Source organism: Pholis gunnellus (genome assembly GCF_910591455.1).
Source record: "Pholis gunnellus genome assembly, chromosome: 15".
In the NCBI taxonomy this organism is placed as follows: domain Eukaryota; kingdom Metazoa; phylum Chordata; class Actinopteri; order Perciformes; family Pholidae; genus Pholis; species Pholis gunnellus.
In genome coordinates this window covers 4,987,484-5,005,380 of record NC_136542.1, presented here as the reverse complement: position 1 = coordinate 5,005,380, position 17,897 = coordinate 4,987,484, and the positions used below count along the sequence as shown (strand labels likewise).

General features: G+C 43.4%; 1 protein-coding gene across 1 annotated transcript; it reads right to left on the bottom strand.

The window, feature by feature from the left end:
- Nucleotides 1–1,940: 1,940 nt before the first annotated feature.
- frmd6 (FERM domain containing 6) lies at nucleotides 1,941–17,091 on the bottom strand. Its single transcript, XM_079174453.1, has 13 exons — nucleotides 16,878–17,091; nucleotides 16,239–16,329; nucleotides 13,899–13,978; nucleotides 13,248–13,324; nucleotides 12,911–13,097; nucleotides 11,273–11,428; nucleotides 10,939–11,004; nucleotides 10,294–10,362; nucleotides 7,036–7,210; nucleotides 6,182–6,490; nucleotides 5,948–6,079; nucleotides 5,552–5,643; nucleotides 1,941–5,288 (listed from the first exon to the last, which is right to left on the bottom strand). Exons 1-13 carry the CDS (start codon nucleotides 16,974–16,976, stop codon nucleotides 4,965–4,967), a joined length of 1,857 nt encoding a protein of 618 aa, XP_079030579.1. The 5' UTR covers nucleotides 16,977–17,091; the 3' UTR covers nucleotides 1,941–4,964.
- Between the last annotated feature and the right edge of the window lie 806 nt (nucleotides 17,092–17,897).

Below are 17,897 nucleotides of genomic sequence, written 5' to 3'. Positions count from 1 at the left end.
CTCAAATGATCACACACACACACACACACACACACACACACACATACATAAAATACATGGAGGTGTCAGGAAGGAAACCTGTAGAACGAACGCTGTAAGATGAGGAGAGTCAAAATTGTAAAAAAAGCTGCTGATGCAACAAATTATCATGAAGCATCAGCTTGTTTTACATTTTTTTTAAAAACGACACATTAACGTTATCTGAACACCTAATTCAACAAGGCAAAAGAAAGGAGAGGAGAGTGGAAGAAAAGGGGTGGGGGGGGGGGGTGACGGAGAAAGAGAATGGATTTCCCCCCTCTGTGTTGCCATGGCGACAGCAGTGGATGGTGGATGACTGATTTCCTGTACAGCTGTGGAGCTCGGAGGGGGGGGGGGCACGTTATCTGTGTCGGAGGAAGGAGGTGGAGCTCACTGAGGAAGGCATCCATGTTTTCTCTTAAACTGTACATCATCAGTCTCTCTCTCTCAGTCCTGTTTTCTGCCTCCATGTTTATTTAATGTGGGTTTTTTTGCCTCTTTGTTTATTTGATTTGGAATTTATTATTTTTTGTCGGAAGCCCACACAATCTGCAGCCAGAGGCAGTGGTGGAAAGTACATTTACTCAAGTAATGTACGGTATCATTTTGAGGTACTGCCGAGGAGTATTTTCATTTTACGTTACATTATAGGCCTACTTCAATTCCACTACAATTCAGAAAAGAATGCAGTACTTCTACTCCATCTGACAAGTTTAAACACATTTCGGATTAAGATTTTAAATGCAAAAAAAGCAGTTTATGAAATACGATGCAGTTCTTTACTTTTAAACTCTGCATTATTGTATAAAATATGTTGACAAACTTACAACAAAAGGCCATAAATCCAATAATACAAGGTATTATCAAAGTAATGATAAAAACCTCAATTGATAATTGAGAAGATTTGGCACATTTTTCATGGGCGCAACCCACATACTCAGCTCTGCTGCTAATCCCACAAATGCATGTTCCTTACAAATGTGGCACCATTTAAAAGGGAAATGAACAGGCTTTACAACGGTGTAAGAAGCATTGTTACAACAAAGAACTACTCTACCAAACACAAATGTCCTTACTTTTTGTGCTACGTTTATAATAATATGAATCTCCGTCTGAGAGACACAATAAGCCTGAGGTTGACTCTATGCTGGAGGAGCTAACGGGGATAAATCAAGACTCAATGCCAGGTCAATAGTGTCACATAGATTTACGAGGTACTTTAACAGATGAGGAAAAACTTTACTTCACTTTAGGGACAAGGCCAGCGAGGAAACGTAATGTGTGCTTCATCAGCATTGAGTTGTTCCTTCCATTGTTATGCTGGCACAACCTTTTAAAGCTAAACAAATGCACTCCATGATTAAATAAAAGCTGACACGGTTAAAATGTGTGCTTTATTGTCCAAAAGCAGGATTTTAAATACTACATGTACACAGTATCTAAGTTATATGTATATTTATGTGACACATTAACTGTTTTTTGACCTAATAAAGTCATTTGTGTGTTTGAGTGGATACATACAATCTAAAATGGACAGGTGGTAAAAAGTCAAAAGGACAACTGGACAAGAACGCCGCTGCTGATGTCTCATGTGGACAATACCGCCACCTTCAGGCCAAACTGATACTTACATGCACGTGTCTGAGCACCAGAGGGCAGCACAAACTAAGGAAACATTTTAGGGATGAGATACAGTACCTTCACTCAGAACCAACATCGAAATAGTCTTATTTATTAACCACATTTTTAAATGTTTTGTGCGCAATATACAGATAATGATTTTTTTTATGTTTGTTATTGGTAAGAGAAAAGGAAAATCCACATCCTTTAATATTTTTTATAATGCCCAAAAAAAAGCAAATGAACTGCTATTTCGCACCACTTTGAAAACACCACACAAACAGCAGAACTTTGGCAAATAAGTGTACCTTTTTATTGGATATTGAGGGCATTAGTACCAAGAAGGCACGGACCAGACTTCATCATAACAACTCATATTTTTTAATTATAGGGGGACAAAAACAAATCTTTTTCCTAAAGGGAGATCCTTTCACAGAAAGGATTATGGACACAGACATACAGACTCATACTGAAGTAAGTATGACCATATATTGAAGTCAGAAAAGGAAGTTAGAACAACTTATGAAGACTTTTAAGGACATGGGTTATGACTGTATGGCTATGTACCTTAACACATACTGTTTTAATATAAGAAACATCATTGTCCATCAAAATATGACTTTAGACATTTTCCATTAATGAGTAGAAATAATTACAAGTTTAAATCAGTGAAAGAAAAAAACTGTAAGAAATATAGAAGTTGTTTTTAATTAAATAGCGGTATCAACTGTGTGTATTTGTACTGTGTTTTTTAAAACCTTGATCAGATGCTATTGCACAATGTATTGCCAGGTTTGTAGACCTGGTGTCACATGGATATAACAACAGTGATCTAAAATGATGAAATCAGCTCGGCTACATAGTTAGCGAGTAAATAGAAGTAGCTGGAGTTTGACTTTACATTTAATCACGTCATTTGTTTTTGCTGCCTGACATCTTGTAAAACGACGCTGTGAACTCAAGATGTCAGCCAACCAAAAACAAGCTTACATTTTTAAAATGATGACGTCCTGTCTGCAGAGGACATGAAACACAGTGAACACTGAACATTTGGAATTTTAGGAAATGCGCCAAATCACTTTTTGGCCAAGTGTTAGATGAGAAGATTGATACTCGTGATTACGAATCACCAGCAGTCTGTTAGCTTAGCTTAGCATAAGGACTGGAAACAAGGGGAAACAGCTAGCCGGGCTCTGTCCAGAGGTAACAAAATCCACCAAACAGCACTTCTTATCTCGTTATATCTTGTTTGTGTGATCTGTACAAAAAAAACACAGCTATCAGTTGGTAATTCGGTGGATTTTGTTACGTTTGATTAAAGCCGGGCTAGGTGTTTCTCCCTGTTTCCAGTCTTTATGCTAAGCTAAGCTAATCGTCTTCTGGCTGTAGCTTGACGTTGATGAGAGAGGTATTGAGCTTCTCGTCCAACACTTGACACAAATAAATAGTAATTAAAGTATTTCCCAAAATGATGAGCTAATCCTTTAATATCACACATCAGCAGAATACAGTCTTTATTTTTATTATTTCTCAATAACTCAAAGGATCATTTTAACCACTTGAAAAGTTGTATCTAGAACCTAATCATCTTGAGAAATAATTTTCAAATCAAACTGTAATTCTGTGGTCATGACAAAGGTCATGGTGCAATGTTTTCCTCATGATTAAAAAAAAAAGAGAGTGGAAGAATCCTGTTTTCAACACAGATAAGTTACAAATATGATAGTTGTATCTTTAAAAAAGCACAAGATTATTGATTTAAATCAGACAAAGCGGTAACTGTGGCACTTTGAATCTGAGCTGCATGATTTAGGAATAAAAACCACAACAAAAAACAGGTTGGTTGTTTTAACCTGCAACAACCTCCTGTTGGGAAACAAGAGCTCGTAACACATCATCCCGTCAACTACAACAGGCTTCAGTTCTCTTGGATCTTACTGTGAGATTAAAAAAGATAAAACCAGTATTTCTTGTTGAGTCCCGCAAACATCACCTGTCCTTAATACTGTCTCACATATTTGCTTGTAATACTGAATGACATCAACCGCACGCAGATTAACGGTTCAACATACACAAGTCTGGACAGCTCGTACAAAAATACAACATGTGAAGAGATTTCAGGTCAAACGAGAGGATGAAAAAATAAAAAAATAAATGTAACAAATTCCAGTTTCGAAAATGATGCATGAAACGAAAAAAACAGAAGATAACAAGAGTGAAAGACCACTGAGCAGAAAGGAAGACGCATATGTATGCATCAAAATGTACATTTAGTTTTGGCCGGCAGCCAACCGTGCTCCATTTTGAGTTTAGATTACAGGGAAGCTTTTGTGGCCGCAAACTCGACGCAAGTCAGGACGTGTCGGAACTCACTCGACCTCATTCCTCCCGGGAAACTCGTCGGAGTTCACAGGACGTGAAACAGTTTGAAATCGAAGTCTTTTTGACACTTAAGATGCTGAAGAACCTTCTTGAGGTCAAAAAAACGATGTCGAGCTTTGAATTATGAATATTTGGATCTTTAAAAAAAAGACTCAGGTGATGAGGGTGTGTGATTGTCAAGGCGACGGTTTGACACCTGCATAGTGTGATGAAGGCACATCGGGGGGGTGTTCACATGATGAGTCCAGTCCGAGCGGGGAGGGGGGGGGGGGGGGGGGGGGGGGAGTTGGCACACTGCACTTCCTGCTGAGGTCAAATGAAGTGGCTTGGAAGAAGAAACCAAGGCTGCTTCCTCTCAAAGGATTATGGGTTCTTCTTCCCTCCCAGCAGGACTTTGAAATGTTTTTCATCATGGCTACACTGAGAAAAAGTTGGACATAGTTCATTTCCATTTCTTGTCTTTGGTTCGTAGCTCAAGAGTGATTTTTTGTCCTCTGCGTCCTCCAGAGAAGACCTTTGATATGCTGCTCATGTCTGTGCACGAGTCGCTGTCTGCTGTAAGCCCACGTGCACACGCACACTGTCTGTTTATGACTTTATAAAGCAGGCAAACACGACGTGTGGTTCTTGAAACCAGTTTGGAGGAGACAGATTTGAATAAAAATGTTGTTTTAAAAGATGACACGATCCCTTTTGTTTCCTTTCCCACAGGGGAGCAGCTCAGGTTACGTTGTAAAGATGCAGATTTCTTTGAACCAAGGTTCTTTAAGTTCCCTTTTCAGCCAGAGTCCTCCATGTTTGTTTATTATGTGTTATTCGTGGTGAGTGAAGGGACAGCCGACCACCTCTTCCAACGCTCCTCTCTCTCGTCTCGTTCCCTGAGGGCTGAAGCATCTCTACGTCGGGGCAAAAAAAGGTCACCTTGCCTCGTTTCCTTGCCTTCACACCACAAACTCCGGGACCTCGTCGCTGGTCAGATCCAGGGAGAAGTACTTGTTGGTTCTCTTGATGGGAAACGGGTGCTGCTCGCCGAGCATGCCGGCGCGCTGATCGGCGAGGCTCTGATAGCCGCCGCCGCCACCGCCGCCGCCGCTGCCACCGCCACCTCCGTCGCTCAGCTCCTGGGCGCAGCCGAACGTGTAGCTGTGGGCGGTGTCCTGGCAGAGCTCCGCCCACTGCAGGCAGTCCTTCTGGTAGAGCCGGACGTCGTCTAGAGACTGGCTGTGTCGGTCGGTCGAGGACTGAGGCTTCCCGCACACAGAAGTCTGCAGGTGGAAAGCAACAAATCAAATGTTATGAAAGAAGCTTTTCCTCTTCTAAAATGTAACAACATGTCATGACTACGGCAGCTACAATGTAACATTAACAGTTTCCTATTCAGTCATGGCAAGAGACAGACTGTCCCGCTCGTTGCTTGAGTCTCAATGAATGAATGAACGAAGAGTTAACGTGAAGTCTTTAGATGTTTTCATGTATCGTGCAAATACAATACAACACAATGCTGTTGAGAAAGTTAAATCTGAGTTACCTGTGGCAGAGACTCGATGCTCTGTCCTCTCATCTTGACGACCGTCTCAGAGGAGCTGGAAGTGGAGGAGCTGACGTCTTTTACTATCAGCCCTGGGGAGAACAGATCATAACATTCAGCCACAGAATGAAACAATTCGTCATCTTCACTCGGCTCAGTGTGCACCTGCTTCATGGTAGCCATTATAAATAACTCCGCAGACAAAGAAATAATTCACTCTGGGTTTATTATAACCCCTAATGCTTCTTTATGGTTGTCTGCTATGTGTTCTGTCTGTACACGACGGGTTTGACTGTTGTTCACCAAATACTTTTCACTCTTAATATTGTAGAACAAGAGTCTTCACTCAAAGTGTAAAATAAAAGTCGAGCAGAAGCAGAGAGACGGCATCCGTACCTGAGTATCCGTTGGTCTGATCAGGCGACATGGTCAACATGTCCTCAGTGATGTGGATACACAGCTCCTGGTCCAGAACCATCTCGTGAAGCTCCTCGTAGTCTTTGGGGTCGTCCACAAGCATCTCGATCTCTGAAGGAGGATTTTGAACAAACTGCTAAATCCGCTGACACAACTGTCAAATACATCACTTCATGTGGATTCTTTAGAAAAGCTCAAAGCTCAAACTCTTACCGTCATCGTCCAGTATGCGCTCCTTGCCGCTGCTCTCGATGCCGGAGGTGTGCGAGCTCCCGTGGCTGGTCGTGGACGAGCTGCAGGTTCGGAGGGGCCTGTGCGGCGCCTGACCCGAGGCCCTGAAGCTGTCCGCCTCAATGCCGGAGGTGTGAGAGCTGCCGTGGCTGGTCGTGGAGTGGCGGGACAGGCGTTTGTGATGAGACATGCTCCCCGCGCTGCTGCCGCTGGCTCGGGAACGTTTGTCCAGCTGGTCTATGTCCAGTTCGAGAGCATCACTGATGTACGACTCCCTGTACTGCTTCTTCTCTGAGATCAGATCAGATAGAGTTCAGAAATATGAATTCCATGTGCGAAGAATTGAAATATTATCTTAAATTATAACCCTTAAAGCAAAAGTTCTACATTTTCTGGTGGATTAGATGAGAGGATCGATATCACTCTCATATCTGTCTTGGAAATATGGAAAAAGGAGCTGGTTAGCTTAGCTTAGCATAAAGACTGGAAACAGGGGGAAACGGCTAGCCTGTCTCTGTTCAGAGGAAACAAAATCTGCCTACCAGCACCCCTAAAGCACAATAATTAACACGTCTCTTTTGTTTAATTTGTACAAAAAACAAAGAGTCAAAATTACAATTTGACATTTGAGGGTTTTGTGTCAGACTACTTTTTGGCTCCCTGAGCAGCGACCAGCTCTGAGGCTCCAAGAAAATATTGACCCCTCCTCTGTTGGGCTTCGGGACAAAGTAGCTGCTCAAGGAGTTTTATCTGAAGTATTACACCAAAATGCAAATGTGTGTTTTGACACACAATCATAAGAAATGCAAGAACAACATCAAATCGCTGGAAAATACCTTCGTTTTCCTCTAACCGGCGGACTTGTTTGAGAACGGGCTGCAGGTTCATGTAGAGCCGGTGGCTGTTGCTGAGCAGCTGCAGGAGGTGGCGGGAGCGCACGGGACAGCCTGTGTAGTAGATGAGTTTGCGGGCCGAGGGCAGACCGTCGGGAAGGATTTCAAACTTCTTCCCCTGCGAGAGTTGGAGGAGGAAAAAAATGTTGATTACAGGACTCATGCGAATTATAGCAGTTAATAATATAAGATTATGAAATAGGAATGCGGATTTCAAATCATGATTGAGTGCCAGACAGGCCCGAAGGCAAACCTCAGGGGGGAGGGAAGTCTGATCTTGAAGAGTATTCTGCAGCCAAACACAATGGAACAATCAGTCCATGTGTCTGTTCTTCATTTTCGCCTGAAACTGAACATTTCTGAGCAGTTCTGATGGTTTTCCTGGGAGAGGACATGTTGGCGGAACGCACGGAAAAACTAAGATGGTGGTTTTGTGCTTTCTCCCGCGCTTTGGCAAAGGCTCGACCCAATAACAGCTGTCTTTAGTGTCAGCGGGGTGCTTTCTATACAGACCTATAAACATTTGTGCGAGGGTTTGGACTTTCAAAGGCAACGGGTGGGTTTAAAGCCGTGGAAAATTTTAAGACCTGCACATTTCTGACCACAAGACTGATCCTTCGTTTTATTTAACCAGAAAAAAAGAAACCTGCTTCATCCAAGTATTTAAAGCCTGTGCATAGGGAAGTATGTCATAGGTATTCAGCTTTGTACTATCAGGAAAGTTGCTCATTGACAGTGGCTTTCCTATAAAATATCATTTTCTCTGGTTAGAAGTACCCTTGAGGCTGAGAGACTTCCTGTTCAAATCCCTGGACCTGCAGGAAAAACTCTGGGTGGGAAAATAAAGTTGAGTATTTGTCTTCAACCTCAAACTGCCTCCCTGCAGCTTCTAGTGGCCGCCAGTAAAAACCATACTGGGCAGCGACCAAGTGTGAATGAGGCAAGTCTGGTTACTGCTGCAGGAAATCTCTACTGTCCCTGGTGATCTGAACTCTCTGTACCCTCGGCTGGCTTACACTCATTTTGTCGACTCCATGTTAAATGCATGTACATTATGTTGTTATTTTCAGGATAAGTTACACTATTCAGAAATGTCATAACCGGCCTTGTGAGTGGTACTTTACATGTTTTAGGACATTTCTATGTAGGTTTTACGCATTTCTAATTTGTTTTGCATGTTTAAAAATTTGGTTTGCCATTTTTTTTGCCATTTTTGTTCATATGGGATTAAATGTTATGAGTTTTGGCATTACCGTTCCCGTCATGCTTTGAGAAAGCGAGCCAGTTACCTTGATCTGTCTGCCACAGTGATGTCATTTCACAATTGCAGTAATTATCAGTTTCTGACTTCTAAATCTAAACATCCAAGCCATAAATCAAACAATATGGACCTGCTTGACAACCAAACAAACAGATGACTCATATGAGCTGAATTCCATCATTAAGGGAAATTAAACCCAAATGTTATGGATATAGAGCAGTATTGGCAAAGCACAGTATCTGCAACCCTCACATATTTAATTCTCCCGTCATGCAACCGCATCCATCAGGCTCTTAGGGTTTAACTATTTAAAATAATTTAAAATTCAAACGTGGCTTTCCTTGCTGGTGGGAACTCTATTTCAGACCAAATACACCCAGCAGCAGACTGGTGTCAAGTGGCAGGTTATTAAAAGGTGTTAAAACGCCACTTAGAAAAGGTTTCTTGTGTCATGCAGTACACATGTTCACTCCGTCAATGTTCTCTGCTTCAGGACAGCTGGACAACTTTCTCTCCCTTCCAACAAGACCTCCCTAAAAAGGCCACACACATTGAGGACTCCCCGCATCACCCACAGGGCCGGTTTTAATCCAACAATCCATCAAAAAGACCAGCGTCAACCAGAGAGGCCGCTGGCGAGGTCGAGTCTCAGATCCAACGTCACGGGACACGAGGACGATTACTTCATTTCAGCTTCCAGTGGGATTAGACCAAACCCTCACCGGCTCATGGAAGCATATATGCAACTTTGTTTTCTCTTTTAGCATCAGAGACACTGACACACACCTTTTCTATGTATCCTGTCCTTCCCTTAAACCTTGGTTTAAAGGCGAGCTAAAGTCGTCCCGGCCAAATATCCTGAATAGAAAATCCCCCTGAAACCATTGCAACATCTGGTGTTTATTGACCCACACGTCCCTCCGCCCTTCTCCGCGCTCTGGCTCGCTCGGCCCGTAGCTGCAGCCGTGGTGGCAGCGGTGTTGGATGACGTGACTGGTGGGTGGGGTGGAGCAGAAAGCCTGTTATTCAGAAGAAGGGTGGGACGGGGCCACGAGAGGCTCTTCACGTCCACAGTGAAACCACAGCGGTTCAGTCTCACGACGCTGCAGACGGCGGACGCGGGGAAACCACCGAAAAAAAACAAGAATGAGGAAAACAGGACGTCTTTAGCGCGGACTGTGTGGCAGATGCGACGAAAATTAGGCTGAAGCCAACCGCAAAACCTTCTGGGACGACAAAGCAAGTTTCTCAGGGGGCCTTGCGGTCATGAAACCTGCTTATAAAGTCCCTTCAATTGAATAAAAATAGCCAAAAAAGTAGCCAAAAATAGAGTTGCAAGGGCTTGTTTTTGGCCAACAGCAGTGATAAGCAATAACGACTTCTCTAGATTGTGATTAACAGCCGACTGGCGGTGAACGTGAAGCCGTCAGAGCGAAACAGATATATCGTAAGCTCCTCTGCCTTTGTGCGATAACAGAAACCCTATGGAATCAAATTAACCGACTGCTGTGCTCAGCTCAACGACAGGCTGACTCAGAGCCCAGATGAGAAGATTTAACAGGAATTCCTTTAAAAAGGCAGAGGGACACCAGTGATAATTGACAAAATGAATAAATCAAGAGGTACGTATATCATATAAGAGAAAATACTGCTCCTGATTACATGAAAATATGTATACAGTATACAGTGCCCGTGTGTGTGTCTGTGCGCAAGTCTTCCTAAATCCCTGATTAGTTCTGGAGGACTTGCAGGGCCGGAGATAAAACGGCAGTGTGGAGAAAAGGAAGCCTTGCGTAAAGATTTCCACGACCCTGAGCAAGAGCTCGGCTTTCAAAAACACCGGCATAAGCCGAGGGATGCTTGAGTCTGTCATCGCTGGAATGAGTAAAAAAAACAAACCGTAAAAAAAAAAAAAGGTTGTGACGGTGCATCTGACTCACCACAAACACCAGTTTTCCCACGTTGGTCCAGGGGAAGTCGTACAAGAGTTGCCTCACAGACCCGACATTCTTCAACACAGAAGCACGGACACATGAAGTCAATCATTACAGGTGCGCTGATCAGCTGATTAAAAAGACAACACTGCTGCATCACACTGCAAGGAACAAGGAAGTAATCTTCCAGTACAGTAAGATTGTTATACTTGTTTATTTCAACTATCAACTTGTTTCAGTAATTCTCCCAAATCAAGACCCAAGAGTGCAGAAATATGATTTATTCTCTCTTCAACTATTTACACTGTTGATTAATAACGTTTTCGCTTAAATCGCACACTCGGCTATAATATTTTAGAAAATAGTTAAAGATAGCCAAGAGACAACGTTGACATCTTCAAAATGTAGATTTCAGATATCTGATGATATTCAGTTTAAGTTCATGTTTAATAACAATGTTTACATTACTTCTTATGATAATCTGATTAAATGGCAGATTTAAGACTTTTAAGATTCAATACAATGGACAAACATTACTTGATAAGATCCTCTTATTTTCAGAAATACGTAAATCAGGAAACAAACAGCAAAACATTCAAGTCTCATCACATTAGACACAACCTTCATTGTTATGCAAGAAACCTGGATTACCTGAAATATTTGGATACCACGTAAAGTCAGTCCCAATGTAAGAGATGCCTCTACTTCCTTCTTGTCCTGTTGAAAGAGATCAAATACACATCAGGCAAAGATCAAGTCACACCTGATGTAGTAGAATAACCTGAAATCTAAAGAGCAGTTAATACATCAAACGTCTCTTAGCCAAATGCAAAACTAGCAAAGCAACCACATTTGTGCGCCAGTATTGACATCTGCACAGAGAGATAAATTGTCTTGGCCCTTAACAATAATGTGATCTGTGTTGGAATAGACAATAACAAGAGATAGCTACAGTACATCTGACCCTGTACCCCACACCTCTCACCTTGTAGAGTCTGTAGTAGTGCACGGGGACGTCATCGAGATGGGCACATTCCTTGATGTACTTAAGGTGCGCCTCTGAAGCCGTGAGAGCAAACTGGTCTTTGTGCATGTTGGGGATATGCCTCAGGATGTACTCGCGGCCGCGCTTGGCTATCACCTGAGCGGATGGAGAGAAAGAGGGGAGAGTCACGCTCGGCTGCCCTGAAGTCGTACAGAACAATTACAGGCAGACTGGCAGCACAGTCTGCCAATGACGGTAATGAAGTTTCCTGCCGCAGGGCAGACAGATGTCAACCTGGAGAGACTCAACGAGAGCCAGAGGCACTAACCGGAAACGCGCCGGCTAAGCCTTGCATGTGGCTTTTGAGGATTTTATAAGAAAGCTTTCTAAGCACCTAAATCTGCGGGAGATTTACTGTCGGGTAGCGCTCATCATCAAACAACTTCCTGTCCCCGCCGGGTTTCAAGTGGCGATAAGGAGGCTAATTACAGGAAGTGAGGGGGCAATCAGGCGGGCGTGGCAGTCGTAGCCAGAGAGGTGGAGTCGAGCGTCAGTCGGAGCGTTTCTCAAGAGATAAATAAAACAACAACAGCGTGTGCTCCTTCCAGGGACCAAAATAAACGTGGTGTCCCAGTTCTCACTATCCCGCATGCTCGGCTGTGGAGCTGTCGTTAAGTGTTTCGTCAGTGTGATTAATGGAAGGTGGCTACAGACCCACATACTGTAGACACCGCAGGCCAGGACACCGAACACACCCCGACACACCGTAACTGCATATTTCAACTTCTCAGTCAGTGGTGCAGCACTTTATTTTTGGTCTTTTTTTCAGCTGAGACCTATTTAAGTCACTGATGTCACTGTGCATCACCGGAGTATCAGACGGACTTACCACAGAAGGATTTAACGGTCTAATACAGTAATATGTTTACTTTATGATACTCGTACTTAACACAACTTTTAAGCTTCTTATGTATGCCGCACCAGAAGGCAATCAAAATATAGTACAACCGCCACATAACCGGGGGCCTTTGTCATACCCCTCTCTGTATATATCCTCACAGAAGTTGCTTATTACAGCTTCTCTAGAGTGAGGATTTGCTGCGTTTTTTCTATTATATATCATAATGAAAAACAAGACATTTGAAGTGTGTTTTTCAATCGGTGAGTTAACATTTTCTGTCTTGGAGTCTTGTGGACTTGAGGAGAGCATATTAATTGTATGTTTTGTACGCTAATAACTTCTAATAACTGTCGAATTGTCTATTTTTTAATAGATCTACATTTTCCATTTTTTGGACAAGTGAGTTTGGTCATCAGGCAAGTTAAACATCTCAGCTACTTGTCATGCCCTGCTAAAGCAAAATAAATCACGACCCAACCATGAAAATAAAAACCCAAACCCAGGAGAGCAAGTGTACATTAGCCACAGCACCCAGACAACACAATGTGATATGAAAACAAGATGTGATCAGGTGCAGGCGCAGCACAACAGGGAGGATCCAGATGTGGTTTGGTGTGAACATGAAGGTAAAGGGACGCGCAGGATGACGGTCAGCCATCGTAAATCATCTCTTATTGTTTGATAAGTTTGACACGCGAGGGCTCGGCCCACATACGCTACTCGTTGGACACACTCACCCATGGAGGGAAGTAGGCTTCGGGTTCAAAGTACTTCCCAAAGTGCTTGTTACGTTTGAAGTTGCCCAGGTCAGCCTGCAGGGCGAAGGCTGCCAGGAGGAAGTAGGCCTCCTCCCTTTGGATACACTGTGAGAGCAGCACCTGTTTCCTCAAGTGCCAGTAGTAATAGTACCTGGCTGCCCGGTCACTGCGGGGCATAAGAAGAAAGAAAAAAAAATCAGAAATAACCGGATTATAGCTTAACTGGTGTTAAACTGCTTGATGCTAGAGCGGTTTGTACAGGTGTTTAATGTCGCCTGTGACTCTAAGTTGTTTACAGTTGAGGGGCTTTACTTGCCTGATTAATCTCCCGTTCTCAACGTAGTACTGAGCTCTGAAGTGAATGATCATCGGAGGCCCAAACTGGTCGATGCCCTGGAAAAGAAAAAAGTGGAAATCCTTGTTTACTTTCTAAAACAGGAAGAATTTAACATTTGTATCAGCAGCTAGGAAACTTTCTGTGTGTGAAGCTGGACACTGGTGTTTACGCAGTGACTTCCTGTAGTTTTGTCGTCACAGTGAGGTTTCCAGTTGTGGCAATATCTTTAGCTTGAAACCCGGCACAGAAGTGTTGGAGAGATCTATTCACGTCTTTTCACCAGTTGCATCTCTTGTGAATAAGTACGTTTCCCAAAAGTATTTCTTTAACGACAACAAAAAATCAGCATCCTGCAGTCACACAAATACACCTGCAATCTATATGGTCCAAATAGAGAATAGGCCTTTGAAGAGACCGTTTATATTTCCACTTCAAGAGAGCAAAAACAGCACATCTAACCTGGCGCTGAAGTGTTTTTGGATAAATCTTGTGACTGAGGTAGAAGATCTATTCAGTCCAGGTTTCTAGTTTAGACTGGAAAGTTATGTGATACACTAAATCTTGCCAAGTGCAGCTTAATAATGGAGACTTTCGGTCATCTTCTCACTGTTCAACATCATCATTTCTCACCTTGCTGGCTTCTCTCTTCCATTCTTTGGGGCAGTATTTGGAGAGCTTCTGATCCAGCTCCATATAGATGTGCTCATTATCTGTCGGGGGAGGAGAGGAACACGTTAGGTACTGAAACTCATACTGCGTGTAATCCCCATGCGAGTGTACGTGTGGATGTATAGGTGCCTTCATGTGTATGCAGCACGGGGAGAAATCCCCCCCTGAATGCGCCCCGTTCAAAGACTGAAACCTCAGAGCCGTCACATCAGGCAGCCTCCGTCTGCACTTCCCTTTGTGCTCAGAGTCTCTGGTGCTCCTTCTCATTTCTTCATCTCACTCTGTCATGCATTAATCTGCTCCTGAAGTGACGCCTTTCATGAGCTGGCGGGCCTGCCGATGTGACAACTCGAGTGTTTCTATACAATGAAAACCCGTTGAAAGGCGGAAGAAAATGAGGAGCAGGAGCCCGCCGGCTGAACAATAACGCATTTTTGTTATAGCGACACACATAACTATGATGTCCTGAATATTCTGGTTAGTGTGAACGGGTTGTTTTTGTTTGTTCAGTTAAAAACAGGAAGCAGCGTGATTTCTTCCCATGAAGATAGTTTTGGTTTTATTTGGCAACGATCTGAGATCTCCACCACGGAGACGTCTGACGCCATCCCGATACAATAGAGGCCGATGATATTCGGTTTGTGGTGCTTCAGGAATCCAAATATGACACTTGAAAAAAATTAACAGCAATGTGTGTTTGCTGCTAATCCAGAGACTTCACTGTGAGAAGTCTTCATTAACCCCTTTCACACAGCCTGTTTAAGGATGGACTGTTGCACCATTTGTTCACCTCGCCATTCTGTCAAACAGTACAGACTGACAGGACTGGTGGCGACAGAGTTGTTCCGCCATTAAGCTGGCAGCGGAGGTAGTAACAGAGCCAAAATTTACATCTGTATAAAAGGGACGAACAACATGGCGGAACCACACACCTACACACTCTGGTAGAAGTTTTTTGTGGTGTTTAAATAGAATATGTCACTTTACAAAGACGGAAACATAAATTCTGACAGATGATTGCATGAAGAATAAAAAACACCTACTTAATTATATAGTTGCTATAAAATGTGGAGGGATGTCATGAGATGTTTGGATGAAAAGTAGAGGAACAGAGCAACAACAGTGAAGCATCCCACACTGCTTCAAGGCTGACTAACCATTATTCTCATTAACAGATGATCTAACGACTATTATCCTCATGAATCAATTCATCGTTTGGTCTGTAGAAGCCAAAAAACAGTGAGAACAAGATGACGTCTTCTTGCTTGTTTGGGGTCTAAAAATACTTTGAAACATTCACATTTAAGAGGCTAGAACCTGTTACTTTAACGATCAATTGGTTTTCAGAATAGTTGCATTCATTTTCCATTGACCGAATGTTTTCAGCTGCACACAGCTTCCGCTAGCTATTTAGCCACAGTTTCCGCTTAACGGTCACAGAAACGTACCCCTTCTGCACTCATCAACGCTGGATATATTGTTTTCATTTCATGCGAGTTAAATCCTCCAAACATCAAGCAAACAAAGACCGTGTTTGAACCCGTGTCTGGTGGCCCTGGCTGTGGACACTCCGGTCGAGGGGACAGTGGGTGACACACAGGGACTGGGTGGCCTCTGTTTGCCTTGGGGATTTCACGCTGTTCAGACAAGCACTTCAGGAATGTCCCACAATCAGACCCATTGGCTCCTGCTCAACTGACCTGCTGGGCCCTCGTTGGCTCATCTGGGGGCCAGCTGTCTGAAAAACACTGCCTGTGCAATCTACTCTCCCTTTACAGCTGCCTACGACTTGTCAGCCGCTGTCTGCCTCCCCATACTGCCCGACGCAGTGACTCATTCTATGCGTACGACCCTCACCGCGCCGTCACCATAAAAACAACGCTATAGCCTCGCTGCACAATGGGAGCCAGTCATGACGAGGAGGCCCCGGCTCCTGGGAGACCGCCGTGACATGTAGGTGAGAGATGCTACGTTTAGGGTGGATTCCTGTTTCTCAGCCAAGTTATTGGTCTGAGGAAAAAGCAACCGCCTAGTTACAGTGTTTTTCGTGAGGCTCTCTCACTCTTTGGGAAGGCATTCACTCCACAATTTGAATGACTCAACTGAATGTTCAGTCTCCACTTGATTATACATAATAAGAAGAAATAAAAGTGATGGAAATGTGAAGCGGCAGGAAAATAAAAGCTGTTCCGTTCAGCTGAGAGGTCAGCAAGTTAAATTATAGATACACTGTGTGCGTCATATCACAAAAACAACACACGGAACATAGGTTTCCCCCTAAATGAATCCCTGAAGTCTCACTCTGAATAACGCTGAGTCCAAACAGGTGACAGTCCTTCAGCCTCAGGAGGTCACACACCTGGACCAACAGTTCCTGGCACAAGGTCTTCACCTGGGGAGGAGGGAAGAGGAGGATCGTCTGTTAGCTATTATATCAATCACACAAACATTAATAGTGACACATAAACTACCCCACTGTTGATGTCTGGTATGAATCTCATGTTGCTATAAACCACAAGACGTATTTCAATTAATGTAGGAAGCAGCCAGCGATGAAAGATTAAATGAGGAGCACTTATTACAGAATGAAAATGAATTCCTATGGTTTCCACAAAGAACGGCTTGATAAGTAGCAGCTGACAGCTGCCAAGAAACACCGACCACAATTTATTATGAAAGGAAAAACCTCTCAATGCTTAGCTTAGCTTAGCATAAAGACTGGAACTGGGGTTGGCTCTGTCCAAAGGTTATACCAGGCACTTCTAAAGCTCACTAATTAACATACTTATTTAAATGTGCTGTGGTTATGTGACAGCAAATTAAAAAAAGCAAATAAGTGCATTTAAAAAATGTTGAACTATTTCTTTAACTCAATCTGAGAAGACAGGGGAAAGGGTTTCTTTTTTTATATCTTGAGTTGAACTGAGCAGCATTACTCACATTGACTATGATATTGAGTGTGTCATCATTGGGCAAAAAGACACAGACACAGCGGCGGTCCTGCATGGTTTTGTTGTTGTGGAAGGTCAGTCTGTTCATCTTCGTGTGGCTCGGACAGGACAGGCCCCTCCGCCTGCTACCGGGGCTCTGGGCCCTCTGATGACCACCACCACCACCACCGCCGCCGCCGCCGCCACCAGTCACTGTATCCCTGCTTCAGCTGCAGCCCAGTACAGACACACCAGCACCTATGGGCTCAGCAGGCCAAGCAGCACTCACAGGGCAGAGCATGGGGACCCGAGCTGCAGTCAGCCACTGTGGAGACACGTAGGAGGAGATTAAGCATAATGAAGATGTTGACGTTAAAAATGATGAATTAGTTTGACGATCTGAATTATCATTTAAAAACAGCAAATCTGCAGAAGAATGTGTTGTCACTAAAAGAGCCTGACGGGATCGGGGGAAACAAAAGACAGAGGCAGAGAAAAGAGAAGGGCAGCATTCCTGTTTGTGTTCATGAATATGATTTCAGGGGAATGTCGGCGACTCCTGAATGAACATCTGTCTGGAGGAGAACTGATGAAATGCAACGATGGCATGAAGAAAACACAGACACCGAGTGACTCATAACCACTTTCTCTTAAAATACTTTCAACTTTAACTTTAAGGGACTTTAACAAACCAGAAATACAACAAATTCAGTAAAAGAAATCTATGTATACCAAGCTTGAATTTAACAGCTGTTGAGACACTTGTGCACAGGGGTTTAGATGCAGACTGGGTGTGACTTTGTTGGCTCTGTAAAACAAACAGCTCCACATATTCCTCCTGGCTTTGGTTTTAGTCAACGCGTTCAGTTCTGTTGACATGCTTTTGGCTGTTTGATTTGAATTCTTCACTGTCTGCTGGAAGGAGTCAGACTGTGGCTTTGAGTTGGGGAAATGCAAGTATTTAAAATGTCCCTATACTAAATTGCTCCTCTCTTCTGTGGAGGTATTGTTTTGAAAGCAATGCTTACTT

Coding starts and splice junctions, on each gene's coding strand:
- frmd6 (XM_079174453.1), bottom strand. CDS start 16,976: ATGAACAGACTGACCTTCCACAACAACAAAACCATGCAGGACCGCCGC. Junction 11,429..12,910: donor AAGCCTACTTCCCTCCATGG/GTGAGTGTGTCC, acceptor CCATCCGCTCAG/GTGATAGCCAAGCGCGGCCG. Junction 6,080..6,181: donor GCGCATACTGGACGATGACG/GTAAGAGTTTGA, acceptor ATCCTCCTTCAG/AGATCGAGATGCTTGTGGAC.